At 57.8% G+C, this 21,693-nt stretch overlaps 1 protein-coding gene and 1 pseudogene across 1 annotated transcript; both read right to left on the bottom strand.

The window, feature by feature from the left end:
- Window positions 1–34: 34 nt before the first annotated feature.
- LOC129645766 (steroid 21-hydroxylase-like) lies at window positions 35–2,943 on the bottom strand (annotated as a pseudogene).
- A 3,277-nt stretch (window positions 2,944–6,220) lies between these two features.
- On the bottom strand, window positions 6,221–21,574 carry LOC129645765 (complement C4). The gene is made up of 41 exons (XM_055571156.1): window positions 21,017–21,574; window positions 20,692–20,890; window positions 20,300–20,501; window positions 19,877–19,947; window positions 19,705–19,793; window positions 19,418–19,500; window positions 19,141–19,237; window positions 18,896–19,001; window positions 18,654–18,786; window positions 17,856–17,971; window positions 17,569–17,745; window positions 17,260–17,442; window positions 16,952–17,137; window positions 16,628–16,786; window positions 16,241–16,367; window positions 15,993–16,067; window positions 15,319–15,516; window positions 15,116–15,227; window positions 14,954–15,024; window positions 14,545–14,684; window positions 14,224–14,433; window positions 13,933–13,984; window positions 13,744–13,833; window positions 13,388–13,597; window positions 13,135–13,210; window positions 12,818–12,974; window positions 12,604–12,717; window positions 12,348–12,519; window positions 11,902–12,134; window positions 11,660–11,827; window positions 11,234–11,293; window positions 10,010–10,103; window positions 9,746–9,932; window positions 9,520–9,610; window positions 9,304–9,378; window positions 7,841–7,943; window positions 7,616–7,705; window positions 7,435–7,533; window positions 7,158–7,241; window positions 6,741–6,873; window positions 6,221–6,600 (listed from the first exon to the last, which is right to left on the bottom strand). The coding sequence occupies exons 1-41, from the start codon at window positions 21,079–21,081 to the stop codon at window positions 6,459–6,461; spliced, it is 5,229 nt and encodes a 1,742-aa protein (XP_055427131.1). The 5' UTR covers window positions 21,082–21,574; the 3' UTR covers window positions 6,221–6,458.
- Between the last annotated feature and the right edge of the window lie 119 nt (window positions 21,575–21,693).

The following is a 21,693-nucleotide window of genomic DNA, read 5'->3' as shown; positions in this document are numbered from 1 at the left end:
GACTGACCGAATCCTCCCCCCCACTCCTCCCCCATCACTGGGCACTGGCGCTCTCCCAGGCCCCGGCCTCCACCCCCTGGGGCTGCAGCCGCACCTGGAAAGGCTGGACCTTGAGGTTGACGCCGCAGTAGGGATCCGGCTGCAGCGACGGCAGGGCGCCCACGGGCGGCAGCAGCAGCGTGAAGGCCTGCAGCAGTCGCAGGAGCACCACGAAGAGCTCCAGGCGCGCCAGCGACTCGCCCAGGCACACGCGCGCCCCACAGCCAAACGCCAGCGCGCTGGGGTTCACGCCTGGCTCCAGGAAGCGGTCTGCGGGCGGAAGGACCGATCTGGGCTCATGGGCCGCCATACGGGCCCCACTGCACCACCACCCACCACCGCGGGCACCCGCCCCGCCACGCACCCGGCCAGAACTCGTGCGGATGCTCCCAGACAGTCTCGTCCAGGTGGGCACCTTAGAGGTTGGGATAACGACCATGCCCTCAGGGATGTCGTAGCCAAAGATGCTGAGGGTTAGGGTTAAGTGAGAGGCCCACCGGACCCCGCTGGGGCCTTGGCCATTCATCCCTAGGCCTCCAGAGTCACCTGCTAGGCCGTGGAGCCGTGTGGCAAGGCCAGGGGCAGCACCTCTGCAATGGTGGCCTTTAGCAAGGGCAGCTGAGCACCGTCCTTTCATGTGACTCCAGGGTTTGAGGCTCTGGGGCCTAGCTCGCGATCCATCTCCTCCTGAAGGTATTGCTGAATCTGAGAAATGGAGCCCAAGTCCTGTCACTGCCCAGCCCTCAGCTGCCAGCCTCCATTGTGTGTGTCTGTGTGTGTGTGTGCATGCGCGCATACACTAGTCACTCAGTCGTGTCCGACTCTCTGAGAGCCCATGGGCTGTAACCCTCCAGACTCTTCCGTCCATGGAATTCTCCAGGCAAGAGTACTAGAGTGGGTTGCCATTCCCTTCTTCAGGGCATCTTCCCGAGCCAGGGGTCGAACCTGACTCTCCCACATTGCAGGCAGATTCTTTACTGTCTTAGCCACTAGGGAAGCCCAGACTTTCACCATTCCCTGGACGAACTCACATGAAACTACGCGCCAAGTAGGAGAACCCAGGCAAACCCCACTGACCCACCCAGTCCTACCCCCCACAACACAGCCTGCATGGCATCAGTGAGCTAGGTTCCCGCCACCCTGGCCAGGCTGCCAGGAAGGATCCCTTTGCCTCCTCCAGGGCATGCCTTGGGGTGGTGAAGTAGGAACGCCACAGCCCAGGAGAGGGTGCTCGCCGTGGTTTCAGTGCCCCCGATGAAAAGGTCCACCACAGACATGTGCACGTGTCCTTCCAGGAGCTGTCCAGGGCCCTCTTCTACTCTTTGCCTCCCTACCCCCTGGAGCATGTAGTCCGTCATATCCCTCCACTGGCCAGCCACCATGCTCTCCTGGGGAAGGGAGGACGAGCTGGCCTGAGTGCCTGGCTTGGGGAGAGTGTTTAGAGGGTGCCATGGGTCCAGGACCGCAGGGATGGCCCAGAAGCTGCCTGGCTCTGGGCAGTAGCATCACCGCTGCCAACCGAGGAGGAGCCCGTTCCACGCACGGTTCCCACCTTGTGGCGTGTCAGCTGCTTCTCCACCATGTGGTCCCTGTTCTCTATGGCCTGCTTCAGCCTCCAGAGCCCAGGGTTGGGGAAGAACTGGGGCAGAGAGTAAGAAGGTGTAGCTGCTGGCAAGGAAGCCTGTTCCCCATCCCCACCCTTTCTCCCAGGACCAGGCGTGTCGGGGCTGTGCCTCCTCACCCTGAGAAAAGGAACCATGTCCAAAATCTGGATGGACCAGTGGTCCCAGGTCTTCATCAAGTCCTGAACATAGTCGTGAATGGCATATACTAAGGTGTCCTCCTGCCAGAAAAGGAGGACATCCTTTCAGTGCAGAACCAGGAGAAGATCAGGGAGGGGTTGCGGGGGGCCGGGGGGAGGGGGGCAGGCATATGGGAGGGCAAGAGAGCTTTGACCTTGTCTCCAAAAGTGAGGTAACAGATGATGCTGCAGAATTCCTTCTGGATGGTCACGGGGGCACCGGCCTGGACTCTCATGCGCTGAAGAGAAAGAGCATGAACTAAATAGGGACCTGGGACGTCCCTGGTGGTCCAGAGGCTAAATTCTCTGCTCCTAATGCAGGGGGCTCAGGTTCGATCCTTGGTGAGGGAACTAGATGCCACATGCTTCGGGTAATATAAGTGAAAAAAAAATAGAGGGCCTTCCAGGAGGGGTGAAGCTGACCTGGGCTAACTGTGGGAGTCCAGGCTCACCTCGCAGAACTCCTGGGTCAGCTGGTCCACCCAGGGCTCCATGGAGCTGCGGGTGCCCAGCAGCAAAGCTGAGCGGGTGAGTTTCTTGTGGGCCTTCCAGAGCAGAGAGTAGTCCCCCAGAGAGATGTCCTGGCAGCGCTGAGACACCAGCTTGTCTGCGAGTAGGGGTTGGGGGTGGGAGGGTCGACTTGACCAAGGCAGCCACAGGCCTGACCTCCCCTGCCTCCCAAAGCCCTGCTTCTCCCCTCAAGCAACCCCTTACAGGATGGTATCTGGGGTCTGCCGGCAAAGTCCACCCACTTCCTGATCATAGCCTCCTCAATGGTCCTCTTGGAGTTCAGCACCACCACCTCTGGCGGGGGGAGTGGTAGGAAAAGCAGGAAGTCAGCAGGAAAGCACACCCCCAACCCTCCTCACTGTTGTGGGCCAGGAAGGAGGCAGACCCTCACCTTGCAGCCCAAGGCGAAGCCTGTAGACAGGCCCGAGTTTCTGAGTCAGGCTCAGCAGATGGATGGGGAGGTTGGGCTGCAGCAGGTGCAGGAAGCCGGGGACCAGAGGTGGGAGGTGGAGGTTTCTGAGCTTCCACCGGCCCCACAGCAGGTGAGCGCCGGCTAGCAGGGTGAGCAGCAGCAGCAGCCCTGCGAGGACCATGGCTGGAGACCCAGGCAGAGGCCCCGGCCCCACCACTTATAGCTCTCCACACCTCCAGCCACCTGGCTCCTTGGGCTGTTCTGAAGCCTCACTTGACTCCTTCCCTCAGGTCCTTGCCCACTGTCCCGCCCACAAAACAGTACATTCCTGGAATGGCATCCATCCTCTTGGCCTTGGAAAATCCAATATCAAAGAGCAGGCCTTTTCCCATTCATCTATCAAGAAGAAAGGAAAGGAAACACAACCCTGACCTTCTTCAACAGCCAGAATCAGCTTTCTGTCAACCATTGAGGAAAACGTGTCCATGAGCGCTCTCCCACCTCCACCCCACCCCCACCCCACCACCACCACCACCTTGGACCAGCTTCCTGCCACGGGCTTTGTCTCAGAGAAAAGAATGACAACCCACGCCTAATATGCGCTCCCAGATGGCCTTTGAAGCAGGAAATGAGATGAGAATGATGTGTGTGTTTTTCTTTTAACTTACAGATAGGGAAACCACATATCCCGGTTTGCATGTGTTATCCCAGTTTATACCTATAGTCCAAGTGTCATCAGTAATAATGCCTCTTTTTATTCTCAAAACTTGAAGAATTAAATGTTTCCCCAGTTTGGAGCTCTTACCCTCTACCTGACGTTCTTTGGTTGCAATGAAGAGACCCACTTGAGCTAGTTTGAGCCAAAAGTAAGAATTGTTCTACAAATAGAGGGATATCTCACAGAATCCAGAGCAGGCAAGTAGAAGGGACCTTCTGGCCTTGGAAAGCCAGGGATTGTGAACTAAAGAGCCCTAGAGACATGGCTGCTTCCTCACTCTTCGTTCCTCCTCTTTCATTTGTTTATTAATCTTGGCTGCACTGGGCCTGTATTGCCACGCCTGGGCTTTCTCTAATTGCGGCGAGCAGAGGGTACTCTCTAGTTGTGATACTCGGGCTCATCATTGCAGTGGCTTCTCTAGTTGTGAAGTCCAGGCTCTAGGCATGTGGGCTTCAGTAGTTGAGGCTCGTGGACTCTAGAACTCGGGCTCAGTCGTGGGGGCCCACAGGCCTGGTTGCTTCACAGCATGTGATCTTCCCAGACCAGGGATCCAACCCACTTTTTTCATTGGCAGGTGGATTCTTAACCACTGGACCACCAGGGAAGTCCCTTCCATCCTCTCTGTCTGCAGTCAAGCTGCTTGTGCTCCCAGGTGCAGGCGGCACAGAACTGCTTTCAAGGTCAGACTCCACAGAATACGGGTCTAGCCCCAGGACAAAAGGGCTTTAATGGCGTGATCAAACATGCCCCCATCGACTCCAAAGTCCTCAGGAAGGAACTTGATAGCCACAGCTGGGATCAGGGGCCCAGCCCTCTTCAGGGAGCTGTTGCAATGAGGGGTGGGGTCCCAGTGGACTAAGTAGGGCTATCAGGGGCCACTGTTGCAGGTGAGGGGGCAGTTGAAGGACTTACAGGAGAGGTCATGCTAAAGATGGGTGGCAGGACTTGGTGGGAGGCTGGGGCACCTAGGAGGTGGGGTGAGGGCTTAGAGCTGACCTGAGCCCACACATCCCCCAATATCCCACCCTTTCTCTGCCAGCTGACCTCAGAGCTTTAATCAGAGCAAGACTCTGCCACCAGAGAGCCTGGGTTGAGATCCCAGCTGTGGTGCCAACTAGCCTAAAGAGTTCACCGCTGGGTCCTGATGGGAGAGGTTCAGCTCAGCCTGGACCCAGGCCCAGGACTGGAAGGGAGAAAACATAGCATTTCTGGGATTGGGCAGCTCCTTCCTCATAGTTGACCTCAGGCCTTAGATCGTGTCTTGCCACAACTATAGCTGAAAATTTGACTCTCATACGTGGCTTTATGCCACCACCATGCTGACCGGATTTCAGGAGAGATCTGATGGGCAAAGACCATGTAGACAATAGCCCTAAGAAGCCTCTGAAACACTGAGGAAGGTCAGAACGCTTCTGTAAAAAAAAAATATTAACTTATTTGATTACACATGATCTTAGTTGCAGCATTGGGAATCTTAGATCTGCAGTTGCAGCATGCAGGATTTTTTTTTTTTTTTTTTTCAGTTGAGACTCTTATTTGTGGCATGTAGGAATTAGTTCCCTGACCAGGGATCAAACCTGGACCCCTTGGTAGCGCAAAGTCATAGCCACTGGGCCACCAGGGAATTCCCAGGTCAGAACTACTCAAAGTTTCATGGAATAGGAGGGGACTCTGTCAAATGGCGAGTGACCTGGACTGCTGACCTGCTTGTGAACACCGCTTCATAACGGACACCGTGTACCTTGCCAACTCCGTCTCTTCCATACCACCTCCAAATCCTAATTCCAAACAAGATAAATGATATGCAATGCCCCCAAAAGTGCTGTCCTGCCTCCAGCCTTGGGGCCTTTTATGTTCTTTCTTCTGCCTCAAATACCCTCATCTACTCCTACTCCCTTTGCTTGACTTTTCAGCCTGCCGAGTCCAACTTACAGGTCACCTCCTCCAGGAAGGTGAGCCCACTCCCCGGCCCACTTCTCATATGCACCCAGACTGGTCAGAGGCCCCACAGAACCATGCAGCTCCCTGACCTCACACCATTCACAGAAGATGGGGACCTGGAGCAGGGCATGGCCTGGAGTGAGAGGTCCACAATTCCTGTTGAATGACTGAATGGCAGGCTGCTGAGTTAGCTCAGTTTCCCTCAAAAATGACCTCAGCACATTCCTCTAGATGAATTTCTAGGTTAGCCCTGAAGACCCAAGAGGTGCTGCCATAATGGGGGAGAGCTAGGCAGGCAGGTGGGGAGGGTTGACCCCGGGGAACAGTGGTTCCCTCAGAGTATTAAGAAACACCAAAGTCGGCCTTTTGGTCTGTTTGAAATCAGTATCTGGATGAAGGTATCATGAGACCTGGGGATTGCACATTTCTGGGAAAGTTACGTAATACTGATAAAGGGATCCAGTGTCAAACGGGCTTTCTACAGAGCAGGTCTCGGTTAGAAGCAAGACCCTAGAAGTGCCGCGTGCATGACCACAGTGGGGGACACGCGGCTGGGGAGCTGCTCACGAAGCAGAAGGCTGAGGTGCCTGGTGTACAGCCCCCAGCCTGAGGCCCCGGTGACAGGCTGCCAGGCACAAGGAGTTCCCTGCGGGCAGAGTAAAAGGGAGGTTTTAGTGCGGACACGGGATCCTCAGAGTGCAGGGTCAGCTGCCCACCATGGTCACTATGTGGCACCAAGCTCCCAAGGGGTTGCCTGGGGGAGGAGGGGATTCAGGCAGAGCTGGACACTGCAAGGGTCACCCAGGCTCTGAGAGCCTTAGATGATGCCAACCCTGGCCTGGGCCCCCGAGAACCTGGAGCAGGTGGTGGGGACGTTGGTCTCAGTCCTGGAGATACACACAGACACTTTGCTGCCAAAGGCTTTTATTGAGTCCCTGGTTTTGCCTAGGGCTCTGGTCAGGGTACCGGGCATGGCAGGAGTCCAGGCACCATCTTTTGCAGCTCCAGCTTCTCCTGCGGAAGGTGGGAGAGCTCCCTCACACCTGGCAGCCCTGTGTGCCATACTCCTGGAGGAAACTGTTGAGCTGGGCACAGGGTGTCCGATGGCGGGTGCTCTGGCACATGCGCTCAGAGGGCATCTCCTCGATCCAGCTGTTCGAGTCCAGCAAATACTGGGGGCTGTGGGTGAAGGGGCAGTCAGAAGGGTCACCAGAGGCTCAGGGGAAGACCCTGAGGCACCTGGCTTCTGAGGGCACAGGGGACCATTTCCCTCGAGTGGCGTGGGCAGAGCAGAAGACTGAGGGGTCCCAAGAACTCACTCTCCCTTGAGGTCGTAAGTGGCCCCGTCCAGACCCATGATCAGATATTCTTTCCCAGGTTCCAACTGAAGGCGGCAAGAGGCTCGGACCAGGAAGTTTCTGGTCTGATCAGTGGTGGCCCTGGCATCCTTGGCTGAGGGGTGAAGGTCCACAGAGTCATCAGAGGGGAAGAGGAGGGGCAGGACAGAAGGGGGCCGGGGGGCTTTGCGCCAAGCCTCCATTTGACCCTCACCACTTCCAGCGGGCAGGTGGGACTGCCTTCCTCTCTGTGGACAAGCCCAGGGCTTCTAAGAGGCTGAGGGGCTTTGAGCTCAGAGTGGCTACAGTTTCACTCTTCCAGGCACCAAGGCCCCAAAGCCAGACCTCAGCTCCCCAGTATGCCCCCCAGCCCTGCCCACTTATTGTCCCCCCTCTTACTGAAATGCAGGACTTGGGAGATACGGGTCTCAAAGAGGCGGAAAGCGGCCCTGCTGTCTTCTCGGAGAACCTTAACCTGGAAGCCTGTGGGGAGTTTAGGCGAAGGGAGGGAAGGTTAGTTATCCCGAGGCTAAGAGGACAGGAGGTCAGTGCAGAGTGACAAGGCTGCCCATGGGCCTGAGAGGAGCAGGCCAAATCTAAGAGACCTTGGGGGGGGGGTGGTCAGAGTCAGGGTCAGGGTCAGGGTCAGGGCCAGGGCCAGGGCGGGAAGACTGACCGTAGTCCACTCGGGGAGAGTAGCAGGCGAATTTCATCCGGTAACCCTCCACGTCCTGCTGCCCACGCTCCAGGGCCCGGCGCTGTCGAGGGCACTTCCCTGAAGTCAGGGGCCCAGGTGAGATTGTGTAGGCCCCAGCCACGCCGCCTTCCCACCCCTGATCCCCGGCCCAGTGTCTCACCCTCAGCACACTGGCAGACATCCGCAGAGCACAACGTGGACAAGAATTTGCTCTTACGTGGTGCCCCATAAAACACAGAACACTTGTGCTCTGGAGAAAAGCAGAGAGAGGTGTTCGTTAGGGCACTCGCCTCTCCCTGCCTCCCCAGTCCCATGGACCCACAGGACTCCCTTGCCACCCTCACTGCCCCTAACCCCCACCTCCCGAGAGTCCCCGACGTCTCACCAGGGTTGTAGTAGTCATACAGGACAGCACTGGCTGGCTGTACCAGCCCCACGGGCACCTCCTGCACAGCTCCAAAGCCCACACACTCCCGGGAGGTGGGGACCTGCCATGGGGGCCGATGGGTGGAGGGACGTCAGGAACCCACCTCTGGGCCCTGCAGACCGCTATGATGGATTTGCTTGCCTGTTTGGTTCCGGTCGATCTTATCTTCAGTGTCCTTCACCATTTGTTACCTTCCAGCCTCGAGATTTCTAAAAACTGCTCCCCAAGGTCTCTGCTGACTTCACTGCCCACATGGTGACCTCACTCATCTCCAGGCCCTGAGCGGCTTCACAGAGGCTCACTTCATGGACACATCTTCACAAACCTCTCCCTACCCTCAGGGCTAGCTTCCAGACCACCCCTAATTCTGACCTGGTCATTTCTGACCTTCCTGCTTGTCCCTCACAGAGGCACAGGCCCCAGCGCAGGCCCTTCCCCTTCTCTGTGCTCTCTTGGGGCAGTCTCACCGCTCCCCAAACTCTGCAGGCGCGTGGCTCCTGAACCAAATGTTCAGCCTGATTCTTGTATTGGGATTTTTACGGGATGTATTAAACTCTCCCAATTCCCACTGCCTGCCCTCCAAACCCACTCACCCTCTCCATAGCCTCACTGATACAACTAAGGCCTCACTTGTCTCCTAGGTACCACCAAGTGCTAGCCCTCTGCCGCCCTCTCTGACCCGCCACTCATGTAGGCCCTGATCCCTCTCCTCATGGCCACACTGCTCCAGTCCAGCCTGGTATCGCACACAAGTTTCCTTCCTAAGCTGCACGGTGAGCTCCCTGACTTGACATCTTCCTCATTGTCTTCAACCAGACTCCTCTGCCTGGCTTCTCTAGCCAACAGGGTCTGTCCCCTCTGCACACAGGGCAGGGAGGGCCTCCCCGACCCACAGATACATGGCGAATGGATCACAGTATTAACACGCCTTTTTCACATTTCTCTCCAAAGGTTACAATAAATATTCAAAAAAATTTTGGAGGGCCATCAGAGAGTTGATAACTGTGTGTTAGTCAAATTCGGCCATGAGAAAGAAAAACAACAACTCTTCTGGGTCCACCATCATTATAAAAACAAAAACAAAACACACTTGAATATCAAAACGGGAAGTTCAACAACAAAAAAGCCGTCCCTCACGATGAATAAATTCAAATTTAAGAAAGGCGCTCTCTCAAGCCCTCCCCGGCTGACTGGCACTGGACCCAAAGCCACCGAAGGGGCTCAGCCCCGCCTCCCTGCAGGCAGCGGGGAACCTCCCTGGCCAAGGCTCTGACAATCTCCTGTCCTGTCTCCCTGCTCACTCCACAAGTTCTCTCCCAGAGCAGTAGCTGCTGATACACCTGCCTCCTGGGAATCCTCCTAACACCAGCTCAGGAAACCCAGTGCCAGCTGTGCGCCCCTCTGTCACCCTCCTTGCTCACCGAGTCGAAGTACAGCAGGACGTGGGGACCCTCGGTCTCAAAGTGGCTCACGTAACGGTCGGAGAGGGAGGTCAGCTGTGGGGAACGGGAGCCGGGAGTCACAAGGAGAAAGCCCCTGGCCGCTGGCATGTGACAGGGCTCAGCAGCTGGGGCTGCTGCAGGGATGGGGCAGGGCTCCTGGGGGCACAGGCGGCCCCTCTGGGTGGCTGGTCACACCTTCTCCAGGTCAGCCCGCAGAGCATGGAATCCACTCAGGAGGGTGATGTCCGCAATGGCCATGCCTGACAGCCCCACCTTGCCAGCCCGCCTGTGGAGACATGTGCCTGTTGTCTGGGTCACCCCCCGCCTGGTTCCAGGCTGCAGACACCCAGCCCCGACCTTGGCCCCGCCTCCCTCTCCAGCCTGGCAGCACCCAGACGCCCAGGGCCACCCCAGGGCTCACCAGATGCACACAGTGTACTGCACCCTGGATTCCCGTTCCTCAGCTGCCTTGGGGGCCTCCCTCCTCCGGCGGTTCCTCCGACCGTCAAATAGCTGCAGGGGTGTCACGGGCCGGGAGTGGGCCTCGGGGTCATCCCCGGCTGGAGAGTCCTCATACTCGTAGTCCTCGTAGTCCTCCTCCGCCTCCACTGCGAGGGGACAGCACTGTGGCTCAGCCCTGGCACCACCCCCTCAGAGACCCACAGCCTGTGACCCCAACACTCACTCGTGTACTCGACGTGGCCCATGACCGTCACTTCAATCTGAAGATCCTGGCAGGTCGTGTTCGTCATGTCCATGACGTTGTAGCTGCGAAGGACCTGGTTCATCAGGGGGTGGGAAGGGGACATGAGGACACTTAGGGCCACAGGCCTCTCTGCAGAGCCACATGGAAGGGCCCTGGATCCCTTAGCTCCTGGGCTAAGAGCTTTGAGGCCTTCTGCCCTTTCCCATCCTGCCCCTGGACCTGTCAGAAAAACAAATGGACTCAGGTGTTGGGTGACTGGGGGGTGCAGGGTCCTGGCATAGGGGCAAGCATTGTACAGAAGCACCGGAGAGGCTTTAATGGAAAGTTCAGGAAAGGCTCCTGGCCTAGGCTTGAAAGAGGAAAATGAGTTTGTCATGTGGGACAAGAAGATCCTGAAGGTCATTCAAAGCTAGATGTGTGTACATGGGAGGATCTTTCCAACTGGGGAGGTGGGCGGGGCTCAGGCGAAAACAGAGGCGGGGTTACTGGGGAGGTGGGCGGGGCTGGGGAGTAAGCAGAAGAGGAGTTACTGGGGAGGCGGGTGCGACTGGAGAGAAAGCAGAGGAGGAGTTATACTGGATTTGGGCGCGGCTGGAGAGAAAGCAGAGAAGGAGTTACTGGGGAGGTCGGTGGGAGTCGGGGTGGGGGGTGGTGGGAAGCACATGAGGAGTTACTTGGGAGGTGGGCTGGGCTGGAGTGAAAGCAGAGGCGGAGTGACTGGGGACGTGGGCGGGGCTGGGGAGAAAGCAGAGGAGGAGTTACTGGGGACGTGGGCGGGGCTGGGATGAGACAGAGAAGTCTCCCGGGTCACAAGGCAAGGCTTAGCATGGTGGGGGCCGCTAAGATGGCCCCCGGAGTGGCAGCTGTGCTCCTGCAGGGATGGACTCTGTCAGCCAGACAAGAGACACAGAGGAAGAGAAGGTTTGGGGCTCAACTACGTCAGAGATGCTCAGAGCTCAGGGGAGACGCTTGGCTTGAGGGGCCAAGTGTTTGAGCATCAGCACTGAGGGCTGAAGGGGACCACAGGTGCCCAGAAAGAGTGGAGAGCAGAGTGAGGGGCACCTGCCCAGGACAGAGCACAGGCAACCGCAACCCAGGGGCCTCTTCCTCCTTCCCAGACCATGAGCTCTGCCCGCAGGTCTCCCACTCAACACCCCAGCTTCACCCTGATGGGCCTGCCTGCCCAGTGCCACCAGCTCTCACCTTCAAGGTTCCTTTGCTGTTTCCTCTCACCTCCACGTTAATCTTGCTTCCCAGGGAAAACTTTCACAAGCACAAAAGGGAAAGAGATGTCAGAAGGGCACACTGTTGCTTCAACTTATCTCCTCCACCAAAATAACTCCACCTCCTCTCCCCACCTCTCTTTTCAACACTTTCTACCTTCACCCACATTCTCTCTCCACCATCTCCTAAACCCACTGTAGATTCTGCATGGATCATTTTCAGATCAGATAAATGAAGCTCAGAGGTTGGGTGACTTGCTACAGCTCACAGAGCCAGTAAGTCTTCCCACAGTTATCAGAAAGAGGGGCTGTGGGGATTCAGCAGGGGTGGGGAAGAGGGGATGGCTTCTGGCCTGGCCGAGGGAGGCCCAGGTGTCCCGGTCACCCAGGTGAGGGCACGGTTCACCTGCAGCTCCTCCTCCAGCCTGTGGACTTGGTGGTTGGTCAGCTGCAACACATGGGACTTGAGCCCACTGCGGCCCAAGGAGCTCAGGGTCACGTTGAGCCCCTTCTCCTCGGCGGTGTGGGACGCAATCCAGTATGCAGACAGGGCGTCCAGAGCCATAACAGTGTCCTGGGGCAAATGGGCCAGGACTCAGGTACTCGGTCTCAGGACCAGCCACCCTAGAACCCCAGGACAGCCCCTACCTGGGTGCTGCGGAATCCCCCTTGGAAGCTGCCCTGGCGGGTCAGCCAGGATGCAGCCTGGTCGGCCAACTCAGCCTTGCCCTCCCATAGCAGCAGGTGTAGCAGGCCGTAGGCTGTGGTTTCAATCGACATGGCCGGGGCCTGGGGAATGGGGTCTGCTGGGCTGTGTGGAGCCGGAGTGGGTGACAGGACGTTGCTTGGAGAAGTGGTGACTGAGCCCCAGTACAGCTTATCTGGAGTGAAAGGAGACCCACAGGTGAACAGGGGAGGATCTTAGTCGTCTGACCCTTTGACGCTCCCCCTTTAGTCTCTCCTCATTTCCCAGTCACCCCTACTTATGCTCTGATTCCCTCCGAGGGCCTCCATTCATTCCGTATCTCCCTTTGGACATGCTCAGGGGTCTCAAGCTCTCCCAAGCCTCAGGACCACTGCCAGGACCCACTCACCACCGATGTCGTTGGCCATGGCCATCAGGTTGTTGTGGGCAACTCTCCGCAGGTCCTCGGAGGCCTCGGTCAGTGACAGGGCGTAGGCCGTGATGGCAGAGGCATGGGAACCCAGGAGACCAGAGGTTGCTTTCGCACCCAAGAAGGTGTTTGCTCTTGAGATGGAATTTTCCTGGAAGAAATTGGAGGGAAGGTCTGTGCACTGGGCTCCTGAGGGAAAGCAGATTAGCAAAGAGCAGACACATAGCTGCCTTACCACTCTCCTCAAGTGCTCAGAATGCTTGTCTGGGAGGACCGCCAGCCCGTGGTGAAGAGCGATGACCACGAAGGCCGTGAGCGCCACAGTCTCATCACTTCCCACTAAGCCTCCCTGGTTGAAGTGGGCAGAAAAGGAGGCACCAACCATGAGTGAGGAGAGGTAGGGCTACTCTTCCTTCCTATGCCCTTGGCCCAGCGTCCCAGCCCCATACCTGCATTTCCCTGTGGATAACAGGACAGGGCTCGTGGAATGAGCCATCATCCCGTTGCTGCGACAGCAGCCACGTGGCCGTCTCCTGCAGCTTTTCAGCAGAGCCGCCCACCTGATCCTGGGCCAAACTCAGTATCTTCAGCACAAAGGCCGTGAGCCTAGAGGAGATGAAGGCATTGCTGGGGATAGCCACTGGTCCCGATAAGGGGGAGGCCCCACTCCTGGTGGCTCCTGGCTATTTACCCTCCCATAGTAGCTGGCTCTGCCCCCACCAGCCCTGGCCCCTTCCATACACCCAGGACACTCCCCCAAACTCACCAGGTGCTACTGTCCCGATGTAACCAAGCCCCGTAGGAACCATCTCTTTTTCGAAACTCCTGGATCCGTGTGTAGCCTTGGAGAGGAAAGGTGGCTGAGGTCACACCCACTCCCCTACTGCTGTGGCCAGGCCATGCTCCCCATTTCCACGGGGGACCGCATCTCTCTTCCCTGCTCTGACCACCAGGGCTGCCCAGCTTCCATTAATTGCCCTCCCCTGGCCCCGACTCCTGCTTGCCGCTGCACTCAGAACCTTTCTGGATGAGATCCACAGCGCGATCCTTGGTCTCAGGGGGCAGCATGCTCCACTGCTCAGTCTTATCCAGGTAGCGGGAAGCAGCCAGTGTTGGAGCCAACAGGGTCATGGTTTGCTCCGCGCAGCCTTGGGGAAGCCTCAGGAGGGAGGCCAGGCCTCCTGGTGACAAGGCCCCCTCAGAGCCCAATGCTTCCAGTGGATCTGAGGCTATGGGGAGGGACAGGATGAAGGGTCAGAGAGCAGGTCAGGGGGCCAGGGTCGGAGGGTCATGGAGTCTTGGGATCAATAGAAATGCCCAGGTTTCCCATGAATCCAAGAGAGACCCCCGGGAAGGGACTGGAGGACACACCCACCTGTGACTCTGACGAAACTCTTGAAATCTCCTTCAGGGATAATATTGGGATCAGAGTTGCCAGGAATTTCCAAGGTCCGGCCTCGGGGGTCTGGGAAGATGAGGGGAGTCAGCGGTCTGTCCTGCTGCCCACGCCCTCTGCCCCCTCCCATCTCCAGGACACTGCTGTCTGTGAGTGGAGGTCACTCACCCAGGGGGTTGAGTTCATAGACCATCTCCTCCCTGTGAAGGGCCCCTTCTCTCTGTGGAGGGGAAACGGAGCTGTGAGAGATCACACAGGCTACAGCCTGTCCCTCCCAGTGCACACTCCTCAGGACTTGCAGTTGGAACTTCAGGGACACAGTGGGGCCAGGATTGTGGAAAGTGCAATGGACCAAAGCATTGGGTTTTGGGGGTGGCCTCAGCCCAATTGCAGGGAGAGGGCCAGAGCAGGGGATGAATCTGGGAGCTAGGGACCTAGATTCAAGGGTGTTCCATTCACCTCGACTTGTAGAATCTTAGATATTGCATCCCCCACAGGGAAATCTAAGGATCCTCGAGCCACCACCTTCAGGGACACGGCAGCAGCTGCGATGGGCACCACAGAGAAGCCAACAGGCCGGGCAGAGCCCGCGGGCACCTGCACCTGCTGGGCGAGCCCTCCACCCCCGGCCAGGCACAGCCCCTCCACTGGGGACACGTGGACGCTCACCTGAGGGCAGGAAGACGGGGAGGGCCAGAGTCCCAACCCAGTTAGGCTCCCCACCCTCTCCTGCCCCAGTCCCCCAACACCACCGTGCGCTCAGCCCCCAAGGGGCCTCACGGTCAGATCGCTATCCAGGTAGTTGTAGAGGACAGGCCGCAGCTCGAGCTGCTCAAAGCGGCGGACAGAGACCGGCAGGCGCAGATGCATGTGGAATTCACGGAACACTCGGAGGCGGGCCGGGGTGGCCACACACAAGCCTGATGGATCAAGGGCACATACGAGAGGCCTGGGGGCATCACACCCAGGGGAGCCCAGCAGTGAGGGGCAGGACCCGCCCCTGGTCCCCCCACTTCCCACCCATCCCCTGCCTGCCGCTGCTCTCTGGCTTCAGGCCCCATGTTCGGCATGCAGACATCTCCAGGTCTCTGCCCCTCCTTCCTGTACCAAGAGCTAAGGACCAAGCAGGGAGCCTCAGACCAGGGAGCATGGAAAAGGGAGGCCAGGGGCCCAGGCAGGGTGACCGCACCTGTGCTTTTGGACAGGCTCACGCCATGGATCTCCCACGTGGTCAGAGAGTCCGGGAGCAGCAGTCGCAATCTGCAGTGGGAAAGGTGAGAAACTGGGTCACACGCTGGGCAGGCCCCAGACTCAGCCCAGAGACAAGGCCAGGCCCCGCACGCGCCCTCACTGGGAGAAGCGGTCCACTTCTTCCACTTTCCAAAGCCAGTTCTCGGGGAAGAAGCTGCGCACGGGGATGTCATCCTCTTCGATCAGGTCCTCCTCCTGCAGGAGCTCCATGGCTGTGGGGGCACACCGTGGAGGGTGGTGAGGAGGGGGCCGTCCTGACCCTCCAGGGGCCCCGGCCAGTGCCCCGGACACCCAGCCCCTCACCTCGGGCCAGGCCCACCTGGCCCCTGGTCCGGGCCTTCTTACGCAGGCTCTCAGCAAACTGGCAGCAGGACAGGAAGGGCTCGCGGCAGGCCGGCTGCTGCACCCGGGCTGCCCGCTTCTCACAGGTGCGCTGCATGGGCAGCCGCGTCAGCCCGTCCTGGCAGCAGCGCTTAGCGACGGGGGAAGTGTACTGGCCCACTGCAGGACCAGGTGAGGGTGAGCGTGAGGCACGCCTCATCCTCGGCCCGACCTCTAGATGTACCAGGACTCACCCCGAGAGACCAGGAACTTGAGGGTGGTCCAAGCAGAGCACCTCCCCCCACTCACTTTCACCCCAGAACTGTGGTGTCTGGATTACTAGCCCGGACACCATGCACGGACTCAATCGAGAGCAGAGGAGCCAACGGGCAGACCTGCATCCCGAGCCTTGGGCCCTGCATATGCCTTAGTCACTCAGGTGTGTCCAACTCTGAGACCCATAGACTGTAGCCCACCAGGCTCCTCAGCCCATGGAATTCTCCAGGCAAGAATACTGGAGCCGGTAGCCATTCCCTTCTTCAGGGGATCTTTCCAACCCGGGGATCAAACCTGGGTCTCGTGCATTGCAGGCAGATTCTTTACCATCTGAGCCACCAGGGAAGCCCTAGAGAATTACATGGGCACCCTCAACTCACACTTCTCATGAATCGCCTTTTGGAAGTTCACATTTCTCTTTTTCCTAGACTTTGACTCCTTGGGACAGCTCAGACCTGGTAGAGAGCAGGACTGCAGTCAGCAGGAGGGTGCAGGGCCTCCCCCTCCCCTCTGAGTCTCCCCTCCCAGCCCAGCCCTTCTCACCCCTCCTCTTCCTGTCTTTCCACTTCAGGCCCCTCCTTCCTACTTACCCTCCCACGACCCACTCCCCTTCCTCCTCTGTCCTCACTCTTTCTGATTTCAGTCCGATGGTCTCCATCAGAAAAGGCCAGACCAGCTGCCTTGAACACTTGAGGAACAGTGTCTCCACCGCCGGGACCACAGCCAAGGTCATAGCTGTTCATAGCTTCAAAGACCTTGCGAGAAAAGGCACAGATGCTGCCGAGACGAGAGTGGCTGTGGCCACAATCACATACTCAGCTGTTGGGTGAGAGGGCAGGGTCCAGACAAGTACGAGAGAGACACAGAGAGCGGAAACAGAGGCCACCGGGGCCAAGGCTCGAGGGAGGAGTGGCAGCAGTCCAGCTGAGTGAGTTCTAGTGGCTGGCCTGGGGTTTGGGCAGCAGGAGGATGAGCCTCAGAGGGAAGGGAGGATCAGAGAGAGGACCTGACCAACCTTGACCATGTCGAGGGGTTTGTGGGACTTGCCACCCACAGCATACAGGGCCGTGTCCACAGCTCCCAGGGCCACCAGGGCTCGAGACTCTGTTTTCAGGTTGAGTTTCACAGTGTCCCCAGGACGATACGCCTTGGAACTGTCCACGTTCAGCTCCAGCTGGCAGAGGTGGCAGGTGGGGGGCAGTCGGGGTGGGGAGAACTCGCTCAGTCTTGTGCATCCTCAGTGCACCCTGAACTAAATCACCCCGTTTGCAGTCATGCAGTCTTCTCTCTTAATCCTCCCAGCACACGCACACACCCCATCTCTTCCGATGCCAGTTACCTTCCCCTCACAGCCTCCAGCCTGGACATCCACTCGCAGGGAGTTGGCCACCGGGACGCCCCCGTGATAGTAGAAGGCCACGAGGTGGAAGGAGGGCACCAGGTGATGGTCCACAAACACGGAGATGGAGGTCAGGTGGCTCCTGGGCTCTCGATGTACAGACACGATCTGGCCCCGGGACACGATCTGGAGGACAGCAGGCTGCTCCTCACTGCCCATCCCATGCCCTGAGGCCGCCACCCACCCTGAGGGCTCCTTCCTCTTGAGACCCTCCCACCCCATCTCCCGCTGTGGCCCCTCATGCGCACCATGTAGTAGAAGTAGGAGAAGCTCCCACTGTTGCCCACGGCTTGCAGGTTTAGGTTAAGGGTCTCTCCGACTTTAAGAGGTCGAGGATTCTGCCACTCAATGGACAGAAACCCAGAGCTTCTGGACAGGGGCGCTTTCACAGTGAGACTGCCTACCGCAGGGTGGGGTGAGCCTGCAGACACCTGGAGAGAGGGCAGGGGTCACAGGGTCAATGGAAAGGGCACAGGCACCCAGCTTCCCCCCCTCTACCCACCAGCCTGGGAACCTTCTCTCCTAGCCCACCCTCTCCCATGAGGGTGGGGTCCTACCGAGAGCTGCACTTCTGAGATGGTCCGAGGAACACCAATGGAGACAATGACTTGGCCACTCCCATCTGTGTTCCGTTCAAAGTTCTGGTTTTTAGAAGTCGATCCAGAAAACAACTTGGCAGACACTTTGACGGGAATGCCAGAGGCTGGGGAGCCTGACATGTCACGGACCAGGGCCTAGGTAGATGAGGGAGGGGCAGAGGGAAGGGTGCAGTCAGTGAGACGCGGCCCCCTCCTGCCCACCACCCCCAGTGCCCACTGCTCATCCTCCCCCTTCCAGAAGAAACCTGCAGCAGGAAGGGGACCCCAGGTATAAGCTGCTGCTTGGTTTTGCTTAGATCCAGGGAGAAGGGAGATGACACGAAACGCCAGGACGTGAGCTCTGCCTCCTCCATCTCTCCTCCTGCAAGATACAGGGTGGAGAGAGGTGGACACAGAGACCAGGGAAGAGAGAAAAAGGAGGGCTGGGAGCAGGGAAGGGGTGCTCTAGTGTTTCCCTCCAACAAGGCTGAACTCTTCAGGACACAAACTGCCTTCTGTTCATCTCTATTTTTCCTGAGGCCACCACAGGACATAGCACACAGATGGTGTATAACACAGCTCTGCTGATAGATGTATGGATGATGGATAGATGGATGGATGGGTGGATGGATTGATTGATGGATGGAAGCAGGAGATGGGTGGCTGGAAGGCTGGATGGATGGATGCATGGATGCATGGAGGGATGGAGGGATGTGTGATGGATGGAGGGAGAGATGGATGGATGGGTGGATGGATAGGTGGATGGGTGATTAGATGGATGGTTGGGTGGATGGATGCAGTGATGGGTGGATTGATTGAGGGATGCATGGATGGATGGAGGGATGTCTGGGTGGACGGGTAAAAAATAATACACTGAGATGGTGGAAGGACCCCTTCCCCAGAAGAAGCCCAGAAATGGAGCTGTAGAGATACAGCTTCTGGGTCTTTCCTGGCTTTTTGTCCCAGCTGAGATGAAGCAAGGTGGTGTTGGTGCTAGAGAACAGAGGGTCAGCTCAGAGGTCAGCGGTGAGGGTCCAGGGTTATAATCAGGGGAAGCCACTCACCTGGAGACTCAATAACGGCTGCTGCAACATACAGGCGCAGCCCTGGGAGGTCATCGATGCTAATATTAAGCTTCTCCACCACGCCCTGAAACTCAGCCTTTTGCAGGGAAATTTGGCACTGGCCATCCACCAGCTGGGGCAAAGAAGATAGGACAGAGAATGAGACTCGAGTCTCCCTCCTCATCTCCTCACGCCGCCTCACTCTCCTCACCCACCTCACGCACCTCAACCCTCCTTCCTACCTTGGTCTGACTCTCCAGGCCCCGCAGGAAAGTCTTTTCACCGTCCTCACCCAGGAGCCCAAAGCGCACATATGCCACCCCCTGCACCGGCTTTCCATAGATGTACCTGCCACCGAAGAGAGATTTGGATGAGAGGCTGAGGGCTGGGGCGAGGGAGGGAAGTGGGGTTCCACAGCACATTCACGCTGCATGGGGCATCCTGGGATCAGGCCCAGTGTGAGGGACCATGTGTGAGGGGGAGTTACCTGGCCTGGATGATCATTTGGATGTCACTAAGAAAGCCAGGCGTTGTCAGGATGTAGGGGTTTTCAGGAATGATCTTCACCTCAAAGTTGGGAAGAACTGACCCAAGGCAAAGGGAGGGCAGATCAGACTCTCGTGAAAGGACCCTTAAAATATTATCCTCCCCTTGGGGTTGTGGCAGCCGCATCTCCCTTCCCTGGCCCTGCACCCCCCACCTCTGCTCCACCCCTTCCTCCTTGCAGAAAAGGGGCACTTGTCCTTGCCATCTCCAGCTCTCACCGTATTTCTTCACCTCAAACTGGGTGCTGCTATTGGAATCCAGGCTGTCTGAGAATCGGGCTGAGATTTTCCATGTTCCTGGCCTGAGGACGGACAAGGGAGAGACTCAGCCCACTCGTGCAAAAGGCCCACTGACAGCCAGTGACCCAGCTCCCTAGGAAGAGACTATGGGGTGATCCAGGGGCTGAGGGAGCTCAGGACTGGACCATGTGCTGTAGTTGGCCAGCTGGGGGAAGTGGGAGTTAGAGAAGTGTCGGTGGGAACAGTCCCTGGGAGGAAATGCTCACTCTGAGATGTCTGGAATCAAAAAGCTGTCCTGGAAGATGGAGGAGGGAGCAACCACTTCCCTTTTCTGCACGCGGAAGCCTTGAGAGTTCTGCAATGGGAGTGAAGCGGTCACAGCCACAGGCCAGTTCAGCAGCCCTGGCCCCTTAGGAAGGTCAGAGGTCGGGGGCTCACCTCCACCATGACCGTGAGGATGTCAGTGGCCGGGCGCATCTTCTGATCCAGAGCAAAGACTCGGTAGCGAACTGGAAATGGAGTAAGGAGGTGGAGATTGTGTTTGAGTTTAATGGTTTAGGGGATTGGGTAATTTACGACACGGGAGATTCTGGGTTTTTTAGTGAGGAGGCCATGGGGATTGCAGCTTTATATAGCTATGGGACTTGGTTGGTTATTGTGACTGAGTGGTCTTTATTAATTGGTGTTGTGGAGGTGAGCAGGAGCCATGGGAGCGTAGGCCCTGGACCCCGGACCCCCTCCCAGAAAGCGAAGGGAAGGAGAACAAATGTCTGTAAAGCAGCCTTCCTGTGAGGTGCTTCAGGTTATCTCACTCAAGTGGCTGGGAAGGCATGAAAGGTGGAGGCCCTGGCGCCAACTCACCCCGCTGGCCAGGGTTATAAACAGGCTGGTCCGTCTGCAGAAAGAGGTGCCCCCGGCGAGAGGAGAACAACAGGTTGACACCCTGCATGTCTGTCTGTTTGGACAGAGAGTCCCTTAGCCATGAGGACTGCACCATCAGCTGCACCTCGGGGGCTCTGCGGAGGAGATGGAGGAAACAGACCCTGGCCTGTTCCTGGGGGATCTGGAAGAGAGGGAGAGGGAGTGGGTGAGAGACAGAGCAGAAGGGGAAAGACAGACTGAAACACAGAGGAACACAGGGCTGGGAGGGGAGGAAGGGAGCAGGGCGATGAGAAGACAAAGATGTTTCCAAGAAGACAGAGGAGAACAGAAGGAGGGGCGCTGGGCGGCACCGGGAGGGAGTAGGCCTTTACCGGGATGTTGAGGAGTATGAAGTCTCGGTCTGAGCTGAGGCTGAAATCCACCTTCGGGGAGCAGAGCTCATTAACATGGGATGGGTTCCTCAGGAACACGGATCCTCTCACCACCTGTCCTGAAGGAGCATCCTGGAGTTTCACGGCCACAGACAGGGGGACCCCTATGCGAACCACAGAAGGAGAAAACAGGAGCAACCTGGGAAGAACAGGTGCGAGTCAACAGCCAGCCTCCAGCCCTCCCCCCGAATCAGGACCCTCTGAGCCCACTCTCCCCTCGCCAGCCCTGGCCCTGTTCAAGCTCTCCTCATCCTGCCTCCAGGACCTGGGCTTCTGCAGAGACAAGGCGAAGAAGCAAGATGCCCAGATCAACCCCCAGAGGAGCCTCATGGCTGGAGGACCCGAGGGGTTCAGACCCGCCTGCTCCTTTCTGGTTAACCCAGGGCTTGGAGCAGAGTTTTGACTCAGAGCCTTGCTCCTCCCCTGGTCCAGATAAGCCGGGAAACCACGTGACAAGCAAGAACTGCAACTGGCCCCAGGCCCAGAACTGGGAGGGGGCACCCCGGACACCTGGGTCTCTTGAGGGAATCATGGACTCAACTGAGTCCTTCCCTGTTAACCCTCTCATCCCAATGCCCCGGGCCCCAGCACTACTGCCTGGGTCTGGGTGCCTGTGCATATAGTGTGCACACACATACATGTGCCCAGCAGGGCCCCACGTGGCTCAGCAAATGGTTCAGACACATGGCTCCTTTCTTGGTCCCACAAAACAAGATACTAAGAAACTTGTTTCTTACTATGTGTTCATGCATGCTTGGTTGCTTCAGTTGTGTCCAACTCTTTCATGCCAGGGACTATAGCCCACCAGGCTCCTCTGTCCATGGGATTTCCCCAGCAAGAGTACTGGAGTGGGTTGCCATTTCCTCCTGCAGGGGATCTTCCTGACCCAGTCTCCGGAACCAGCAGGCGGATTCTTTACCACTAAGCCACCTGGGAAACCTC

The sequence above is a fragment of the Bubalus kerabau genome, chromosome 3 (assembly GCF_029407905.1).
Source record: "Bubalus kerabau isolate K-KA32 ecotype Philippines breed swamp buffalo chromosome 3, PCC_UOA_SB_1v2, whole genome shotgun sequence".
Lineage (NCBI taxonomy): Eukaryota > Metazoa > Chordata > Mammalia > Artiodactyla > Bovidae > Bubalus > Bubalus kerabau.
This window is presented reverse-complemented; position numbering and strand designations above follow the sequence as displayed.

Coding starts and splice junctions, on each gene's coding strand:
- LOC129645765 (XM_055571156.1), bottom strand. CDS start 21,081: ATGAGGCTCCTCTGGGGGTTGATCTGGGCATCTTGCTTCTTCGCCTTG. Junction 14,685..14,953: donor GAGCCTGTCCAAAAGCACAG/GTGCGGTCACCC, acceptor TTGATCCATCAG/GCTTGTGTGTGGCCACCCCG. Junction 9,379..9,519: donor TGCGGGCTGACCTGGAGAAG/GTGTGACCAGCC, acceptor CGTTCCCCACAG/CTGACCTCCCTCTCCGACCG.